The sequence below is a fragment of the Aquila chrysaetos genome, chromosome 7 (assembly GCF_900496995.4).
Source record: "Aquila chrysaetos chrysaetos chromosome 7, bAquChr1.4, whole genome shotgun sequence".
Taxonomy (NCBI): domain Eukaryota; kingdom Metazoa; phylum Chordata; class Aves; order Accipitriformes; family Accipitridae; genus Aquila; species Aquila chrysaetos.
In genome coordinates, this window is record NC_044010.1 from 39,382,919 (window position 1) to 39,402,383 (window position 19,465).

At 36.7% G+C, this 19,465-nt stretch overlaps 1 protein-coding gene across 11 annotated transcripts in view; it reads left to right on the top strand.

Annotated features, from left to right (window-relative positions):
* RPGR (retinitis pigmentosa GTPase regulator) overlaps positions 1–19,465 on the top strand; it is a 44,554-nt gene that overhangs the window by 12,864 nt on the left and 12,225 nt on the right. For 10 of the 11 annotated variants that reach the window (XM_030020167.2, XM_030020166.2, XM_030020171.2 and 7 more), the window contains 3 exons: positions 594–752; positions 2,253–2,402; positions 11,832–11,990. In XM_030020167.2, the coding sequence (XP_029876027.1) occupies positions 594–752; positions 2,253–2,402; positions 11,832–11,990 (468 nt within the window). The remainder of the gene's footprint in view (positions 1–593; positions 753–2,252; positions 2,403–11,831; positions 11,991–19,465) is intronic. The other variant, XM_030020170.2, reaches the window with a different exon arrangement.

Sequence of the window (19,465 nt, forward strand, 5' to 3'; positions counted from 1 at the left end):
TTTAGATTCTAAAACAAAATAAAGATCTAGTTAATTAAATCAAAAGTGATTTAAATATTAAAATGAGTAAAATATTTCTAATAAAAACCTAAGCACAAATATATTTCATTCACAGTACTCAAAACTATCAAGTTATGCATCTCTCTAATTTACGTACTAATACAACTTCAGTTTTGTTGCCTGTGACATCATTCACCATTTTCCTCCCGCTTTATCTTGAAACACACATAATTTGGGGAAGAAGCTGCTTCTGGCTGCCAGGGCTACTAGTAGTCATTTTCTCAGAACTCTTGCAGAACTTCAAATTATATTTACTTATTAGATCAGTCTCCAGAATGGTGGGAAATGCAGTCAGTCTAAGTACATGTAAGGCCTTTAGAAAGTTCTGATCTAAACATGTGCAGGAAAGCCTCCTTGCTAGCTACAACAGAAACTGCTAATGTCAACTCGAGGATATTTCAGGGCAGTAGACCCCAACTTTCATGTAATCTTTTTCCATCGAAAATTGAATTACTTGCTCCAGTTTCTCTGACTTTTTACCGTTGATGAGAATGTCTTCATTCTGTGTATTACATGTGCTTTTCTGTGTGCAGAAAAAGGAAATGTGTATGCTGCTGGAGGTAACAGTGAAGGTCAGTTGGGATTAGGTGACACAGAGGAAAGGACCACATTTCATTTAATTAGTTTTTTTACCAACCAGCACAAGATCAAACAGCTAGCAGCTGGATCATACACCTCAGCAGCAGTAACTGGTAAGAGCAACCGCTAATAAAATTTATTTATATGTGTCCAGCCTGGTGTTCCAGGGAAACGTGTATTCCAGCATTCTGTCTGCATATGTGGGTGTATTTTCTATGCCTCCCTGTCATCTTTCCCTAGTAACCATAGTCATTTTTTGATAGCCAATTGCCTATTTCAACACGATCTGGTAAGGGCGGGCAGTCTCATTAACTTCCTACAATTTTTGTGAAAGTAGACCTTTTCCATGAGCGATGGCCTGCAATGGGAGCTCAACCTGCAGTAGTGTAGTAGGAATCCTTACAAAGGAGAGACAGTATGAATACCCTCAAAATGGAAAAAATCTTCAGTTAGGGAAGCCAGCTACAAAACATGAATCTTATGAAAACTAAGTTTCTTTAATTCCACTTCTTACTGCAACTATTTTGGTCTACTGGTACAGGCTATACCTCTGTGTCATTACTAATTCTGAGAGAGGCCTAACCTGTGACCTGTTTCTCTGATGGCAAAATTACACAATTGCGACGTGTTGAAGTCCATACAGTTATAATACTTTCAGCCATTGGATGGGTGGTCCTTTATTACCTTGTAATGTAATTTCTCAAGTTTTGCTATAAAGCAGCTGTTTCTGTACATATTTAGGGTAAGTAATTGACGTTGTCATTTTAGAATGTGACAGAGAGCGTAAGATTGTATGAGAGATGCTAGCCTGCTCACTTGGTTTGTATTTTTTTGTGACAATTGCTAACATTCTCCTGAGATTCGCAAGTCAGCTTTGAATTATTTTAGTTCCCAACAGCATCTCAGTAGCACTGTAGATGGTATGGTTTTTTATTCACAACTTATTTCCCACCAATAAGAAATACGCAGAGAGGAGACCTCATCTCTTCTGGAAAAATCTAGAGATTTTTCATGTTGTTCACTACCTTTTTTTGTTTTTTACTGCTACCATTGGTCTTTGTGTCAACAGAGGCTGGTCTTAATAAACTTGGAACAGCTGTTGTGATAGTTTAAGGAAAACAAAATGAAGCTGGGCAGTATAATCACCTGAGAAGAGAATTGAAAGATAAGGGAAGAGTAAGTGGGATGTGTACCAGAGTCAGAAAAGACAATAAGTTTGGAAGAATGAGAAAGTGGTGACTTGCTACTAGAAATGAGAAGATGCCTTAAATTCACTGTACTGTTTTCATACTGACCTCTGGCAACTGAATTGTCTTATATGCTCAATCTCCCTCTTTTTGAAGGAATGTTTTTACATAGTACTTTTCCTGTTGCTGTTTATGGTCTAACATCAGTTGATGACTCAGTGTCCTGTGTCACTTTTGAAAAGCTTAAGGGATACCCTCCTACTTCAGACTGTTTTGTTGCATTGTGCTAAATACCATTTTATGTCCCTGAGATCATGACATTTAGTAGTATCATACACAGAGTTTATGAAATGCTCTTAAATGGGTAGATTAACTTTTTGTTAGTTTTGGTGTCAAATCTCTTAACTATCTGTGTCTTCATTTTAGAGGATGGGCAGCTTTTTGTGTGGGGTGACAATTCGGAAGGTCAGATTGGCTTGGCTGATGAAGCCTGTGTCAGTGTCCCTTGTCAAGTGGATGTTGGAAAACCTGTTTCCTCTGTATCCTGTGGATATTATCACTCTGCCTTGATAACAGGTAAGAGAATGGGAATAGCAGTGAGTGGAAACAAGTCAGTGGTTCTCATATTGTTGTCTTTGTAAAGGTAGCTAATGAGGCATTCATTACTTTTGAAACTAGATATGCCGTAGATGTTAAAAACTGCCATGTGGCAGAAAGTCATCTGTGTAGTTTTGTATCTCGTTGGGAGATTTTGCCAGAGACACGTTCTCTAAAATGTGGTCCTAATTGATTTTTTGGGGACCATTGTATGTAATCTACTATATAATTGTTTGTTATTGTTGAGTTAACAATACTGTCAGAAAAAACTGCAGTTAATTTTCTGCATTTGCACATTGTTGTGCAAAAGTATATTAGAAAGATTGACTGTCTTATCACACTTTATTTTCATGAAGATTATGACAAACATTGTGGATTAATACTATGGTTTCAATAATCCAACTTTTCTTGAGATTATTCATTTTTTGTGATGATCAAATAATCATCTTCATCTTCTCTAGAAATATAAATAGTGAATAGACTTACTATGTTTTGAGGAAAAATTAATCTCATTTACTAGCAGCGCAAGATTGTTGTCAAAGTTTGATGTTACGTCTTAAATTTTAAGTTTTGAAGTCAGTTAAACAGGCAGTAAGTATACAATATGAGGAAAAGCGTACACTACAGTGAGCCAGTGTCTGATCTCCAAACCAACCCACCTCTCTGTTGCTTTCCGTCTCTCTCTTCCTGGCTCTCTGTTGGTTTCCAAAGTGATAATGCCACTCATTTTTTAATAATGCCAGTACGGGTGAATTTATCACTCAGTATTGATGGTATTATATATGAGCAGCCATGAATTCCTTTCAACCATATAGATTTACGTTATTAAGCTTTACAGTTTAGTCCCCTCAGAGCACTCAAAGATTTCAAAGGATCAATAGTTTTGATTGTAAAGCTTTTAATGGGTACCCAGGAACTATTCCATCAGATACTTTTCTCAGGTTACTCGATAAATGTTACTTTTCCACATATGATATCTATATAGTTCTCTGAGAACATGCTGTTAACAGAATGAGAGCTTCCTATGGAGGACAAATATTAATTAGGTGTTATTCTGGTAGTGTGCAACTTTTATTACAGACGCTTTATTACAGTAAATGAATGAAGTGCCTGTGACTGATCAGGAGCTCAGCACCTGTCAGGAAATCTACAGCTTCCTGGACTTGAAATAAATGGAAAAAAAAAAAAAAAAAAAAAAAAAAAAGATCCTTGCTTAAGGATATAGTAAGAAGGTGTGTATTACTGTCTTAGAGCCAAGAGCTGAAGCTCTGACAAGACTGCAGTGGGATATGACAAAAGGTTTCGTTAGAGGAGGGGTTGAGGACAGGCATCTAAGAGCAAGGAGAGAACAGTGTGTGCCAAGTGCTCTAAGGAAGTGGAATCTTTTAATGGAGAGGGATGAGAAAAAAGGATTAGGGTGGCAGCTGAGTAAGAAGAATGGAGCCTCTTAAAATATTAATAGGAAGATGAACTGGTTATCACCTGTGAAAATGGGGAGTTGTTGAACCTGTTACTGTTTAAACAGGCCTCGGTGTGAGATAGAAAATCTTAATTTTCAGCCTTAGTATCTGCAAATCCTCCACAAATTGGACTTCAATCTGTCTCGCTGAAACTACTGACATACAGACAGCCTCTTTTGTGATGAAAGGATGAATATTTTTTAATTCTTTTCCTTTGGGCCCTTGCTGACAGTTTTATTTGACTGATAATTTAACTACCATAGAAATTTAGTGTTGGACATACAGGTACTTCTACTGAATTGATCTTCTGTTGTGCTAGTGTCAGTGTATATCCAGACAGTGTTTAAAAACAAAGCTTATTTATTTAATCTAAGTATACCATAGTCACACATTATTTTAGCTGTGAAGTTAGCCATTAAATTATGAATTTGGAAGTTCTGCAAGTTGAGCCTGTTTTAAGTACAAATGTAGTTACCTTATTTTTCTTATCGCCTAGTTAGGAAGGAAGTCAAGGCACTATACTGTTGAAAGATTTTGCTTAAAAAAAGGTGATTCTTTTAGTAGTATTGTTGTCCCAGAATTTGTGGGATCATTCACCTGGTATGTAAGCCAGTAACACACAGAGTCCGAGGTATTAGCTGTTTATTGCTGGTTCTGCACAGAAAGGGGTATCCCCGCAAAGCTGGCACACCCAGCACTAAAACAGTCATTCATTTATACATTGTAAATTAGCATGATTACTTCCATATCTTAAAGCTGATTGGAAAATAGTGGCCTCATCTTCATTTAAAGGTGCAGTGTCTCTTAATTTTCCTGCACAAGCTCAGTAGGTGAGGGTCTTCAGGTAGCAGTGGGTATTCTGACTTCTAGAGGTTTGGTTTTGATATTATAATTAGTTAAGTTCACCTAAAGGGCACGTTTTTAGCTGATTCACGTGGTATAGCCAAGCTTCTTGGGCAACCAGCCCATTAAAGTTTCTGGTTCCTAGTTTTAGGTCAGTTTGTTCCTTCTATTTCATTGTCTTGTCAAGAGTTGCTTACCCAAGTGATTTACATCAATTTCTTATCTTTTGTTTCCTAAGTTTGTAAAGAATTACAACCATGAAGATTTCAATATCATTATTAGGATTCTTTTGTCACTTATGGAAAACACTTGTCTGTAGGACTTGCTAGACTGGCTCAGAACAGTGGTTCACATCCTCAGTATTCTGCCTCTGAGGGGTGGTACAACTTAGCAAACTAGATAATTATGGAGTATTTGGAATATTCATATTACAGGGATAGGGTTCTTTTCCCCTGAATTGCCAGTTAGTCCTTGAATTATGCCTTGAAGTATGTTTAAAAGTTTGCCTAGCACAGGGAGTTTTCCATGTATTTTTATTGTATGGTTTTATCTTGTATACTAGAATTTAGAGTGATTGGTGTTATTTTTAATATATACATTTGGATGGAGAAGAAAGTGTTTCTGTATTTCCAGAAATGAAGTTTGAGCTGTTCAGGTAAGTGTATAATCTCTATTAATTCCATCAACATCAATAAAATATACCAGAGGAACTTTTTTAGATTGTGGTTGCTGTTACTATGGAAGAAATGGGAGAAACACTGTTAATAGAAAGCTTTCAACACCTATAACTTATCAATTATTAGAATACTATGGAATTGGTACATTTTGACTTTTTAAACATGACTTGTGCATAAAAAAGCATCAAATAATATACTATCTTTAATAATAAAACATAGTTGCAAGATGTAGGACTTGGTACATGTTGTTGGGCTGAGCTGATGAGCATGGCACCACATGGTTCCCTTTCTTAATATATTTACATTTGACATAAGCTGTATACTGGCTAAGCAAACTGTTAGGATCACAGGCATATCTGGGTTAAAAGTAAAAGGTGGTTAATGAGGATACTAGAATACATAGTGTGGTCACAGAGTGCCCTCTCCAGGGCAGGATGATCATTAATAAGAGACTGTTGAGAAAAAAAGTGGTGAAGTATGGATTCCAGCTTTTTTTTTTTAAGCTAAAGTTATTTCTTTGAAACAGCTGGTTTTAAAAAGATTTTTTAGTAGGCTTTTGTCTTTAAGGTGTTTAACTACTGTAAAGCCAAGTGCAATGTCCATGAAAAGTAGAGTGGAATACTGATGCAAACCTTTAGTAGATAAAAGCATGTTTTATGGAAATCATACAGCATTCAGTCATCTGAATTTGTATTTCAGTTCTACAACCCTCCCCCCACCCCTGAAGTTTCTCTTGTCTAGTAGTTCCAAAAAGATGATTTGTCACCTTTCTTAGTTTGGTTTTTAGGATGCCTTCTTTGCAGACAATAATTCAACTACTAAACATGTCAGTCACCTGTATTCTACCATGTACATGTGGGCCCCCTGATGCCAAAAGCAGTTGTAGAATAGAAGAACAGAATATATCCCAAATAATTTTTAATAAAAAACACTTAAAAAAATTTAGACTAAGCACAAGGACAGGCAATGGCTAGCTCATTTCCATATGCAAGTTAGGAAGCTGGTCTGGTTACTCCATGTCTGAAAGATGATTATTTGCTCCCTTTTCCTCTCACTTTGCATTATTCAACGACTTCCACTGAAAAGCAGTTTTAAGTTTATACTTTCCAGCCCTCTTGAGGACTTTTTCCCACTATCTGTTTCCTTTCCTTTCTTTTTGCAGACTTGGGACGTTAGGTCCCTGTATTAGAGGTACGTCTCAAACAAAGCAACAGAGAAAGAGCGAGCTGAAAGATTGTAGCAACGATTTTGGGTCCATATACAGATCTTTACTTGACTAATCTTTGACCACACTCACTCAAGAGGGGACGATTTTTCAGAAAGCATTAAGCTTGGCAAGCATATATGGCTCATTTGTCCACTGGAGGAGATGGAGAGCAGGAAAAGCCAATGTATCTAACCACTACTCTGGTGTCTACAGCAGAATTAGATTCGTGGAGCCAGAAAGGAATTGAATATATTAGACCTTTTCTGGCGTTTCCCCTGCCTGAACTGTTACTGAAAGCAAGGTCAAGATAGAATCTCACTGAGAAAATGTCTTTCTGTAGGGAGCTTTGTGGGTTCCTTGAATTCCTTTTTGTAATGTATTTTGTCATTATTTTTAAGGACTAGTTTTAAAGATCATCCATTCCACAAGCACTACCATGCTCAGAATTTCAGCATTTGAGGTGGTTTCAACCAATTTGGTCTTGAATAAATACTACTTTTTTTTTTTTCTTCATTTATTCAAGGGATCATAGAGTGATCCAATTCTTTTGTCTACTGCTCTCATTTGCCACCAGCCAGGTCTCATATCTTCTCTCATCGGCAGTATGCGCATTTGCCTTTGAGGGGCAAGGATAGCTTTCCAATTGCTTGCCCATTTTCTTGACATGCTTCTGTGACCTAAAGTTTAGTGATACAGAAAATGTGCCACACTAGGGAAGGTTCAACACATGAGTATGTGACTCATATGAGAGGAGAAAATGAAATTGTGAACAGAATGTCCTTAAAATGCAGATGTAGTGCACACAGTACATAAATGTCCTTAAAATGCAGATGTACTGCATACATGCTGTACTCAAAATGTATCTGGGTTTGACTGGATTCTTTTTACACTTGATAGCTATTCTTCATAGTTTTTAGACTATTTGCCTTAAAGGGATGTGTAATGTATTAAAAAATTGCTTTAATAAATGGGTTTATCTTTGTTAGCTTGATTATTAAGTTGAAAAAATGTAATAAACTTGATTAGTTTGGGAACTCAATGGAAGCTTGGCCATTTGAATCTCTAATCCTATTAATTAGATTGTGATTGGATTAATATTTGCACTGCACTAGTGTTTAAAAAGAAGTGCTGGTCTCTTCAAAGAGAACTGCATAAGTAGTTAACTCCCAAGTGCTTTTGTGGGTTTATCAGAAACTTGTTTCTAGAAATATATGGCAGATCCAAGAGTATTAAAACAGTACTTACCTTCCAAAAAATACAGGGTTCTTTTTTTTGTTGTTTTTTTTCTTTCTTTGCACTTAGAATCCCTAATAAAATCGCTTTTTGTTTGGTTACAGAAAACCTCACATCGCAGTAGATTTTTTTGTTGTTAATTGGGATGCTGTTTTAGAAGAGGAATTGATGCTGCTGCAAATAACTTGACAGTGTCAGCCTGTTCAGACTATTTCTGCACATAGGTATAAGAATAAAGATCAGAATTAAAACAGATAAGCAAACTGAACAGAGAGGCCTAAACACAGTCCCTAGTTTAGAAATGAAATTAAATATACTTTTCTGCAGCTGAGATAATTTGCCGTTTCTTAAAAAATACAGACAGATTGAAATGACTGCAAAACACTTCTTAGGAAAAAAGTGTAGAAGAATGCAACAAAGGCATTTCTGCACAGATCCATGCAGGTAAATGGAATGTTATAATATTATTGGGGTAGTTTGTGTGTGCAGGAAAGAAAATGTCAGAATGAGAGAAAAAAATAAGGACAGCTGGGAGGATAGTGTTACACCTCTGATGATAGTTGGGAAATATAGCTGCTATCCTGTTTCCTTGTCTTGCTGAAGAGCTCTGTGAATAGATTGTGGGCGGCTACTCTTAATAGCCTGAGGCCTGTGAAACCCTGCAGGAAGCTTGACACCGAGTAAGATTGTATTATTGTCATTCCCTGATTGTCCTTCTGTGCAGTTAGAGCATTCAGTAAAGATAGTAAGTCCAATTGTTAGCCTTAGTGGCCCAGGAGCATGGTACTTGAAGAATCTGTGCCTTTGTGAGAGGCAGAAGTGATCTTGCAAAATATAGAAATCATATAAAATAGTCTGTATATATACATAAACTATACATATATGTATATATACATTTATGTATATATACATAAACTATAAAATAGTTTCTTTGACTAAGGTAGAGTCTAAATTTCTTAGGTCTTGCATGCTTTACAAATAAGCATTGTGCCATCAAAGTTAGGTTCTAAATCTTTGGTGGAAGTGCTGGTTTGCAACTTTATGTTGAGGCTTAGGACTTATTTTCCATTTAAAGCAGGAATTCAGCTTTATGAAAAAAGTCCTTTTTACAGTTTTTGCTCTTTGAGTATGTCATACATTTTTTTCAGAATTTTCAAGTTAATTGATAAATGTCTGCATTTAAATTAATTTGAAGCTGAAGTATCTTAAAAAATGCATAACCTCTTTTTTTTGTCCTGAATGGACTTTGCCATAAAATAAGAGACATACTTCAGATTCTCCCTATAGTTAAAATTAATTTAAAACCTATCCTCAGGCTTGCTTTGAAGAAAATAGGTTACAATTTAGACCTTTTTTTTTTTTTTTTTTTTTTTAACTTATTGTGGATTGTCAATACCAAAGGTAACATACATCACAGATCAGCATGACTGTTCCAGAATTACTTCCTCTGAGAGGATGGGAGGAGAAGCACTGCTTTATTAAAAGACATAGTAGTTCAAGGGTTTTCAGAATGAAACCCTTTTGATGGAGGGTCCTGGCAAAAGCAGTTTGTGCTGCTCTGTTCTATGCACCCATTGCTGTAGTCATTCTGTAGCACAAATGAGTGAAGAGTGAAGTGCCATAAAGGAAAAAAAATATATATCGCTATCAAAAGAGTTTTCCAGGAAAAACATTTCGAATCTAGTTTATCTGTTGGATTTACCAGATGACTTAAATGAAAATGTATTACTAGCTAGTTGTTCCATAGTTACACAAAATGAAGATGCGTTTTTGCAACCTGAAATTCTTTATTCATGCAAAAGGAAGTTTTAAATGAATGTATTGCCAGAGTAAAGCTCAGGAAAATTCAATAAAAATGACACATTTCTTACTGACACCAGTTTGACCTTCTCATCATGAGAATTAAAAATTCAAAAATGTAAAATTCCTTTCCTGTCTTGGCTTGGTATGCCCAAGTTTTAATAAACTTAAGTTCATTTTGAATTGTATCCTTCAATTTTTATTAACGTGGTTTTAATAATTTGACTAATCTAATTTGATTTTTAGAATGCATATGTAGCTTCATTTTTTCTACTTTACATATTTATTCATAGGTTTACTTTTAGCTCTTCCATATTTCCTATTTCTCTGTAGGCTTTTTTTTTTGGTCATTGCCATTGTCCTTAAATTCCCAAATTTTAAGTTGTGGCTGACTAAGTGCAAGGAAGAAGCAACAAATGTAGCAGCTGTGCAAATGGGGGAATATTCACAAAGGCTAACAGAAAACTAGTAATAACCTTGTTTCCTTATGCTCTGCCTATGTTCAATGCAGAGGGATGGAATTCTGTAATGGTCAGTTCTGAACACCTAAATAAGACTTCAGCTTTGAAACTTTCTTTGAGCTCATCTGTTTTCATTGTCTGTGGGGAAAGACCAGCATTTCTAAGGTCAACCCAACTTTCATGTTGGCAAGGAATTTATAGCTTTTGAATAAGAATCTCTCAGATACTTGTGCATCATGCAATAGTAATGCCTCTAAATGCTGTAAAAGTAAATTTGTGAACACTAAATGTATCCCTCTGAAAGTAAAAGTACATTTTGTACTGAAGCACAAATCTGCATGTTTCCAAAAATATTGTAGATGGGTGCTTCTGATGACTAAGCTTTAATAATGGAGTATACATCTGAGGTTTGTTACGTTGTTTATGTAACTGTAGCTATCTCTTCAAATCTCCTTTAGCAGGCAGCTCCTACACAAGTTTAAACATGTCTTTGTCTTGGACTAGCTGCGTGTGAGAGTTTTGTTTATCCTTGTGCTTTGTTATATCCAACTGAGATTAAAAACCAAACTTTTTCTTACATAATAGTGTATGGTGATTTTTTTTGGTAAGTAATTTCAAATTCAGATTGTGGGCCACAATTTGTTATGAGGACACTACTCCACAGATAATCTTTTTTAGGAATGGAGAACACTCAGCTATTAACTTGAAGCTTTCCTGGCAATGAGGAAATGTTTTCTACCTAAACCTCACTCTGATCTATTAGAATAGTTGGGGGCCCCTTAGCACAGAAAATGAGAAATGGAGATGGAGATAAATTGTAAAAAAAAGATTTAGATAAATGTAAAATGTAGATAAATGTAAAAGATGCAGATAAATTGTAAATACAGCAATGGAAAGTACATTTTACATGTTCCATTTTTAACTATGGTAGAAGGATATATAGAATGCTGTCTTGAATGGTAATTCAGACTTACGTAGCAGTTAAAAAGCAAAGGGAGTGACTGGAAAAGATAGAACAAAGGAAACTTGAAAGTAAAATGAACTATCCAAATTTGGGGTTAAACAGTTTTTGAACTGGATTCTTAAAAAGTCTGGGTGAATGAGAAGAGTTGTCTTGTATGATTATGTAGCAGATCAGAAAGAAGTTACAGGAAGAGCTCTTTAAGGACTTCTCAGTATATTTTTGAACTTAATTCTGGTGGAGTTACCGCTGTGGAACCACCGCTGTATTCCTGTTGGATATATAGCCCTTTCCTTGCTCTCCAGACCACACACAGTTTCATGTCATTTACTCTGCTTTTTTTCTTTTTTCTCTATATTTTACAACAAGGAAGTGTGGATTTTCCATCAAAATTCCATGCAAAATGATTTTCTGTTGTAATTGAGATTCTTACAAGCAACTTCGGTTGACATAAATACTGATTACGGAGGGAATTACAGCCTCTCAGAAGCAGGATATATATGGTTTTGTTTTTCCCTTGGTTAGATTCCTTGCAGGCTAAATATTGCGGTTCTCATCTTGGAGGGGGCTAAAATTTAGCCCCTTCTTGTCTCATCAAAGCAGACTGCTTTGCACAGCTGTTTGGACATTATACAAATACATTCAATTATCCCATGATGTTCATACACTTTTCTATCTTACTGATTTGTGTCTGCAGTGGCCTTGACAACCCATCCTTGCTTCTCAGTGCATGCTGGAAATCCTGGTCTGTTCTGTATTTTCACAGGAGATGGTGAGCTCTATACTTTTGGAGAACCCGAGAATGGGAAACTGGGATTATTGCCTGAACAGCTGAAGAACAATAGAGTCCCACAGCCTGTACTGGGAATTATGGAAAAGGTTAATAAGGTTGCCTGTGGTGGAGAACACACAGTGGTGTTGACAGGTATGCAATTTAACTGGCTTTTTTTACAGCCCTGTAACTTTATCAGTAAACTCAATTTATTTTGAAGAATTTACATCCCAGTGAAATGTAAGATGCTGTAGCGATCTTAACTGGAAGACCATTGTACATCAAGGAGGTAGAAATCCATGTAACAGTTAACCTAAGTGCAGGCCTGTGCTGTGCTGCACATATAGTTTGACATTCGGGGCTGTGCTGCGCATATTCCTTGGCTACAGGATAAACTTAGCCAGCTAATTGTAACAGAGGAGCTTACAGGCAGCTCCTACTTGATACCACTGGTTACACCACTTGCATGTCCTTGCCTTTATCTAAAACTTCAGCAGCAAGTTCCCATGTGAATGTCCTTTTTATTTGACAGTATAAATGATGAATAGAGTTGTTTGCTTGTAAGAAAATCCTGTAAGAGCTCAAATGACCAAAATGGTGTAACCTTTCACAGATGGGATCTGTGTAGCATGCTGTGCCTGGCTGGAGGCCTGTTCAATTCCACACAGCTCAGGATTCCCAGCATCTAGAGGGGTATAAGATCATTGATATTATCTTCTTTTTCTTTATAGACTTAGCTCCAATAAATAGCATTTTAAGAGATACTTTACAGAGTCTGAGTGCCTTTCTTACTGGAATTGCAACAAGCCGGTACCTCCTCGTGCAACACAGATGATTGATGTTTCTTTCCTCTAAGGAGCTTGAAAGTGGTATTGGTGTGAGAGGGGAAATTGTAGAGGAAAGCTTCCATTCTGTAGTAAATTTAAATGACCTTGAATATTTAGGAATGTATTTAGGAAGTCACTTCTCAAGGAGCTGTCTTTTAATAGTGGTGGAGATGCACAATCTACTGGATGCCTAAATGGATTAAATATCTCTTGTTGTGATACAGAATTTGCCTGTGACATTGAGCAGAATCTTTAGCATACATGTAAAACTAGTAGTTATAGACATTCAACATACCGTACAAGTTATCACTATCAGCAAATACAACTGTTACATATTAGTTCACAGGGTTGTATGTATAGTACTTGGAAGATGGTGTATATTACTGTGCTATTAAATAGTTGTGTGCCAATGGTAAATTAGCTTTTCAAAATGATATATGCAAAGCATTGTTAGGTATTTGTTTCCACAAGTTCTATCCTGAACTATAGTAGTATAGAAGCAGGAAAGGGAAGTTTGACTTTTCCCACAGTTGATTTAAAAAATATCAGCTTTGGCTTGTAATGAATTCCACAGCTGTATAATATGCCTGTAATTAATCTCCTACCAAAATGCAAAAGCTATAAAAACAAGTAGGATGTATAGATATCAGTCCTTAAATCTGTATTTTGAAAATGCTAAATAGTAATCTCTTGTCAATCTGATGGCGTGCCTTCAAGGTTATGTAACCAAAATTTCTAAAATATAAACTGAAAATCTAGCTGAGGGAGATTGTAAGTAATATGATGTGGTATTGTACTGCAGGCCACTGGAGAGAGTAGAGGTGGAAGTGATATGCTGGGAAAGGTTATGTGTAATGATGAGTCAAGCTGTAAGATTCTGGGTAGGTTAAAACTCCTTTGGGAAAACTATGAAGAGGAAATAACAGTAGCCAATCCAGGAAATAATGCAAACATTTGTCTACATTTCAATGCCTTTGTCTCTCTTCTTCCACCAATATACCGTCTTTCCCTGGCAGTATTCTATGTCATAAAATAAATTTCTTTACATTAAATCAGATTATCATTATTAGGAAAAAAATTACCATAAATTTGGGGCCAGCAAATGTATAAATCATAGCATTATTTCGTAGGTTATAAAGTGAAGTTCTGCAGAAAGAATTTGATTATCATTATTGATTATTTTTAACCATAAATCTGAAGCCAACCAATAGATATTTTGTTCTAATGGTATTTCATGTGATAAATTTCATTATAACAAATGACTGTTACAGAGATTTAGTAGGGAGATGTAGACCTGGATGATATCATCATTATAGTGAAATCTGTACAAGAGCTAGAAGAAAGAGGCAAAATATAAATCATAGAATCATCGAATGGTTTGGGTTGGAAGGGACATTAAAGATCACGTAGGTCCAACCCCCCTGCCATAGGCAGGGACACCTTCCACTAGACCAAGCTGCTCAAAGCCCCATCCAACCTGGCCTTGAACACTGCCAGGGATGGGGTATCCGCAACCTCTCTGGGCAACCTGTTCCAGTGCCTCACCGCCCTCACAGTAAAGAACTTCTTCCTTACATCTAATCTAAATCTACCCTCTTTCAGTTGAAAGCCATTACCCCTTGTCCTATCACTACATGCCCTTCCAAAATGTCCCTCTCCAGCTTTCCTGTAGGGCCCCCAGCCCAACTCTTATCAGCCTGTCCTCATAGGAGAGGTTCTCCAGCCCTCTGATCGTCTTCGTGGTCCTCCTCTGGACTCGCTCTAACAGGTCCATGTCCTTCTTATGTTGGGGTCCCCAGAGCTGAACACAGTACTCCAGGTGGGGTCTCATGAAAGCGGAGTGGAGGGGGAGATTCACCTCCCTTGACCTGCTGGTCACGCTTCTTGCGTGACCAAATGCCAAAAACTAAACATAGTGAAGAAAACACCATAGTAAGTCAGTGTCTTAGTATGTAAGATTTACTTGCCTATGTAAACAGATTTTGTAGTAGAAGGCAAATAAGGAACTCGGTGATTGCTTAGCTGGCAGTTGATGATCAAAGTGTTGTGTGCCAGAAGATCCAGCTGAGTCAAGAGAAGAGGAAAAGTATATCCTCCAACAAAATACATTTTCCTAAAGATTAATAGTTGCTGCGATAAGAGCGAAAGGTCAGATAGATGTTTTTTAATGGGATTCAGCTATTATTAAATAGGCTACAGCTATGAATTTCTGCCTAAAACACTTTGAACAAAAGAGTAGAGGATAATGGACATACTGTCTCAAGTGAAAGATACTTCATCAAGAGTGTTGACATACAGAAATTTTTCTGACTCAAAACAAAATTTGGGGAAAAAATTGGGAAAAGAGCTAGATTTGGACACGGTAATAATTTGAAAAGTGAGTGTAGCATACATGCATTATAGGCTTTGCACCAGAAACTTAACTTGAAATCAGTACTGAAGGGTGTATTGCATCTCGAGATGAAGTGGCGTGACCACAAATTGAGAATTTTAATGAGGGATATATCTTTAAAGAGGAGCAGAAACATCTATACCTCTTTTAAGCTCACTTTCCTAAATTAAGAAAGTAGTACAATTTTGAAGATACTTTGAATTTCATGTATTGTCTTCCATGAAGATGGGTGCTGCTTGGCTTTAGTAACAATATATATTGATGTGGTTTTCATCTTTTCGGGGTCTTTCCAGTTTTTCTGGGTGTGTGTCATTTCAGTCTTAAACAATAAGAAGTGAGTGTTTGACTATTGTATATTCCCCTGTTTCATCTATCTCATTTAACACAGGAATAGGATAGGAGAAAATGTCATATGGAGAAACTGTTGCACATCTTGGCTCATTTCTTGTCATCAGTTCTACTTAGGGTTTATCAAATTAGAAGAAAGCATAATCCAGTTATCTTACTGAATACGAGGCAAGTTTCTTCCTGACTCTCATATATAATTAGTCTATTCCAAAGCACTTCATTTGATTTCTTTTTTATGACTGTCTTATCTATTCTATTGGTAATTTTATATGGTAAGAACCACTGTTATCTGGGTTATTAAATCAAGCTACTGTTTGGAATCTCTCCAGCAAGTATCAGAGTAAATGGTAGAAAGTATATATTAAAATAATTCTTTTTTTTTCTCTGAAACTCCAAAATGGGAAACTCTTTTTTTTTTTTTCCTAGAGAACAAAAAATTAAACTGTTGAGAGCAATGATTTGGGAAAAAACTTTAAAGATACAAGGGTTTAGAATATTGAAGATGGTATTGGAAACCATCTTCTTTACAAGTCTTATTGTTACTTCTGCCTTTAACATTTGCAGTTGTTCTAGAGAATAAACAGAATCACAGTTAAAAATTCTACCATGCAAAAGTTTTCTCTCACTGTAGCAGCACAAACCTATTCATTTCATGACAGTCTATAAGCCAGTTAAAGAAGATGATATTGTCATCCTAGATGACTTCTCTCAGAGACTAAAAAAAATGCATCCACTACTCACAATGCTTGCAAATGTTTCCTACTGAAAATGAAATCTGTTTGTATCATCACTTTCAAAAGAACTATGAGAGAGCAGAAATCTCAATTTGCGTACTTTTTCAATAAAGCTTTTTAAAAGGTAGAATAATAATAACTTGTGAATCTAGAAATTGGAGAAGAAGAAACAGATGACTGGGAGTGGCCTTAATATCTTACAGTTTTTTTCAGATGATGACAGATCCTCTGGGAATAATCCTGTCTATAAAAGGATATATTACCTCCTTTTATTCTCTGAAAGGAGGGAAGGCAAAGATATCTCTTCAAAGGAAAAAGTGAAGCAGTCCCTCGAGAACAGATCATTTGACATAACAATACAGCACATTAGTGCGTTAGTATGTAAAATGTTGGATTTTTCATCTTCTGTCTCAAGGTCTTTTAAAAAGAAAAGAAAGTCAAGATACCCTTTTGAAAGAGGATGAAAAGGATGAAAAAGCTCTACCTTTTCATGACAGAACTGACTGTTCAAACCATACAGGATTATCTAGATTTTTCAAACCATTCTTAAGTCTGTATACTATTTGTACTGAAATCCCCAAATCCAATTACTAGCTCTGGTAAAACTGAGTGTTGTGTTGACAGCTGATTTTTACAGTAACATTTTTCAGCATAAGCTGTTTAAAAATGAAGCTACTGTAAGAGTGAATAACCATTGGCATAGTTGTCATAGTAGTAGTAGTAGTAGTAGTAATAATAATAATAATAATGTTCAAGAAAAATGAATCTATGTGGAGAGATATAAGCATACCTGTCTGTTTCTGTTTTTCTTCCGTGGATTTTTAGCTTTGTCTATAGCCTTAAATACATAGCAAGGAATGTATGAATCTTAAAAACACTCTTGGAGCTCGCTCAGTTCTTTCAGCAAATAGCACGTGTTTAAAAAAAAATCTGAAAGCTATATAGACTTTTGCCTAGGACTATTTTATTTATAGTGACAATGGTCATGGAGATTAAAGAACTGTTATGTACTCCAGAAGATGCCTGCAAAGGTGGAAGATCCACAGTTACAGGGAAATATCCCTGTTCTTCCAAAAAAGAAAATCTAGGAAGTAAAGGAGAAGCAGTCCCAGCACTTGAGTGCTGGAGGTGACTTGGAACAGTGAAGCCATTGGGTTCCGTGCAAGCTCTGAAACCATTTCTCTTCATCCTTCAAGGGCCCTTCTCATGGGCTGCTGCTGTGGAGGCAGCAGTTCCTTCCTCGAGGCCAGGACAGGGCTTGAGTTCTGTTTCTTCTGGCTGCTGTTAACATGGCTGAGCCTTCCTTGTGATTCACTGATGCACTGGAGGCACTGCTGCTTCCCTCGTGCTGCTGTGGCCGTATGTCTTTCCCCTTGTACCACTCTGGTGCTGCCTTGACCATTCCACAGAAAACTGTATCAGCAAAACCCCCCAAAACTTGGCTTACTGAGCTGAGCTGGCTCACCACATAGCCAGGTGGACAGCACAGACAGTGCAAGTGGGGACTGAAGACAGGGAACGGGGGAACGAGATCTGCTCTTTTTGCTGGCAGTACGTTTTATTTGTCTCATCCGATCATATCCTTACTGGGACAGAGGACAGTAAGAAGAAGGTGACAATGGGGCTATATCCCCTTTTGGATTCATGCTGTAGGCAAATTAATTTAAAAATTCAAGTTCAGAATGATGAAATTCACCTCTCTCATTTTATCACTAAGTCTATGAGGTTGCTTTGCCATAGACTTCTCTTACCATGTATTTATAAAGACAGATTGGAGGAAATACCTCATTTCTGCTAAGTGCGATCATTACTGAGGTTTGGCCTCACTTCTGCACCAGACCAGTGAATCATTTAAGAAAGGTGCAAAGTTTTTGTCTTCCTGTGCCTTGATAATTGACTAATAAGCAAATTTAGGAGGAGCAAAAGTTAGGTGCCCCTGGTCTATAGCGGCAGTAGAATAAATCATTCTTCTTATAAAGGCGCTCTAACGTGGCTTTGGATTGGCCCGTTCTCCTCATTGTCAGTAGAAACAGAGGAAAGAAAATAGTTTCCTGTACTTTTAAAGTTAGCATTTGAGAACATCTCCTTCTAAACACAAATGCAAAAGGTGTTGCATGTTTCAAGCTAGGATTAAAGATAACGTGAAGAACCTCCAACTTCACTCAAAATAATTATGTTAATCACATAAAGCCATATAATTTGAAAATGACAAGATCTGCCAGTTTCCAAAGAAATATTAAGACAAATGCAGTACTTCTAAACAGAATTTTTGGAGTTGGCTATGGTGAGAAGGTCATTTACTAAAATGAAGATGAGACTTTGGTTCACTCAGAGGAAGCTCCGGTCTTTCAGGTGTAGTTTCTTGATTCTTATGCAGAAAGTCTAAATATTACACAAAATTTCTTCTTGTTTTACTTTTTAAAGATCCTGAGGTGGTGTTGCTTTCTAGCACAAAAATTTCCAGCAGAGGGAGCTTTACTATTACATTAAATTAAAAAAGCAGCTTTACTCAATATTTTTCATCTACAATCTGAAAAAGTGTGAGAACATTGGGGGTTTTTTTTACGGTATGAATTCATGACATCTTAATATGGGACAATTGAAAAGGGGCAGAAAGGGCAAACCCTTTCCTAGAAAGAACTTTTCCATACATAGTGTTACAGTATTTCATCATGGTTCCTTTGAAATCGGAAAGTTCAACATAAGTTAGTAAGTGTACTGTTGTAGTAATATGGAATCTGCTCTGTTCTCTGCTTTCTCTTTCCCTGACAGTAGTGAAGGATTAGTTTGTGGGAATGGTAACGGAATTCGTTTTTAATATTTCTCCAGTTTGTGGCTGCTCTGAGAATTTGGTCGCACAGTATAAACTACTTTTGTGGCACTGAAACTTACTTTGCTATTCCAGTGGCCTTGTTTCCTTGACACAAAGAAGTTCTCAAACCCCAAAGATTCTCTGTCTATTGTCATTCCACACATTCCGCTGTGGATGCCCATTCCTCTCTTGCTTTTGAAGGTGGTGAGATTTTTGTCCTGATGGCATCTGTGCAGCAGGAGCAGGCATGCTCTGCACCATGTTCATAACAATGATGTAATGATATATTGCTCCCAAGTGTCAGTTCTTTTTGCCTGACATAGAATAGTTTTTGTCCTTTCCAGTCTTTCCCAGGTTTTCATAACAGTTTTTCAAGTACTTTAAGTAGTACTTCTCTAGCTTTTCCTTTGTTGCCTACATGCAGAAGAAAAAGGGGCAGGGAATAAAATTCTAGGAAAACTTCTCCTTTTCCCCAAAAAACCTTAGTCTTTGAATTTCCCTTTTCAAGCATGAAC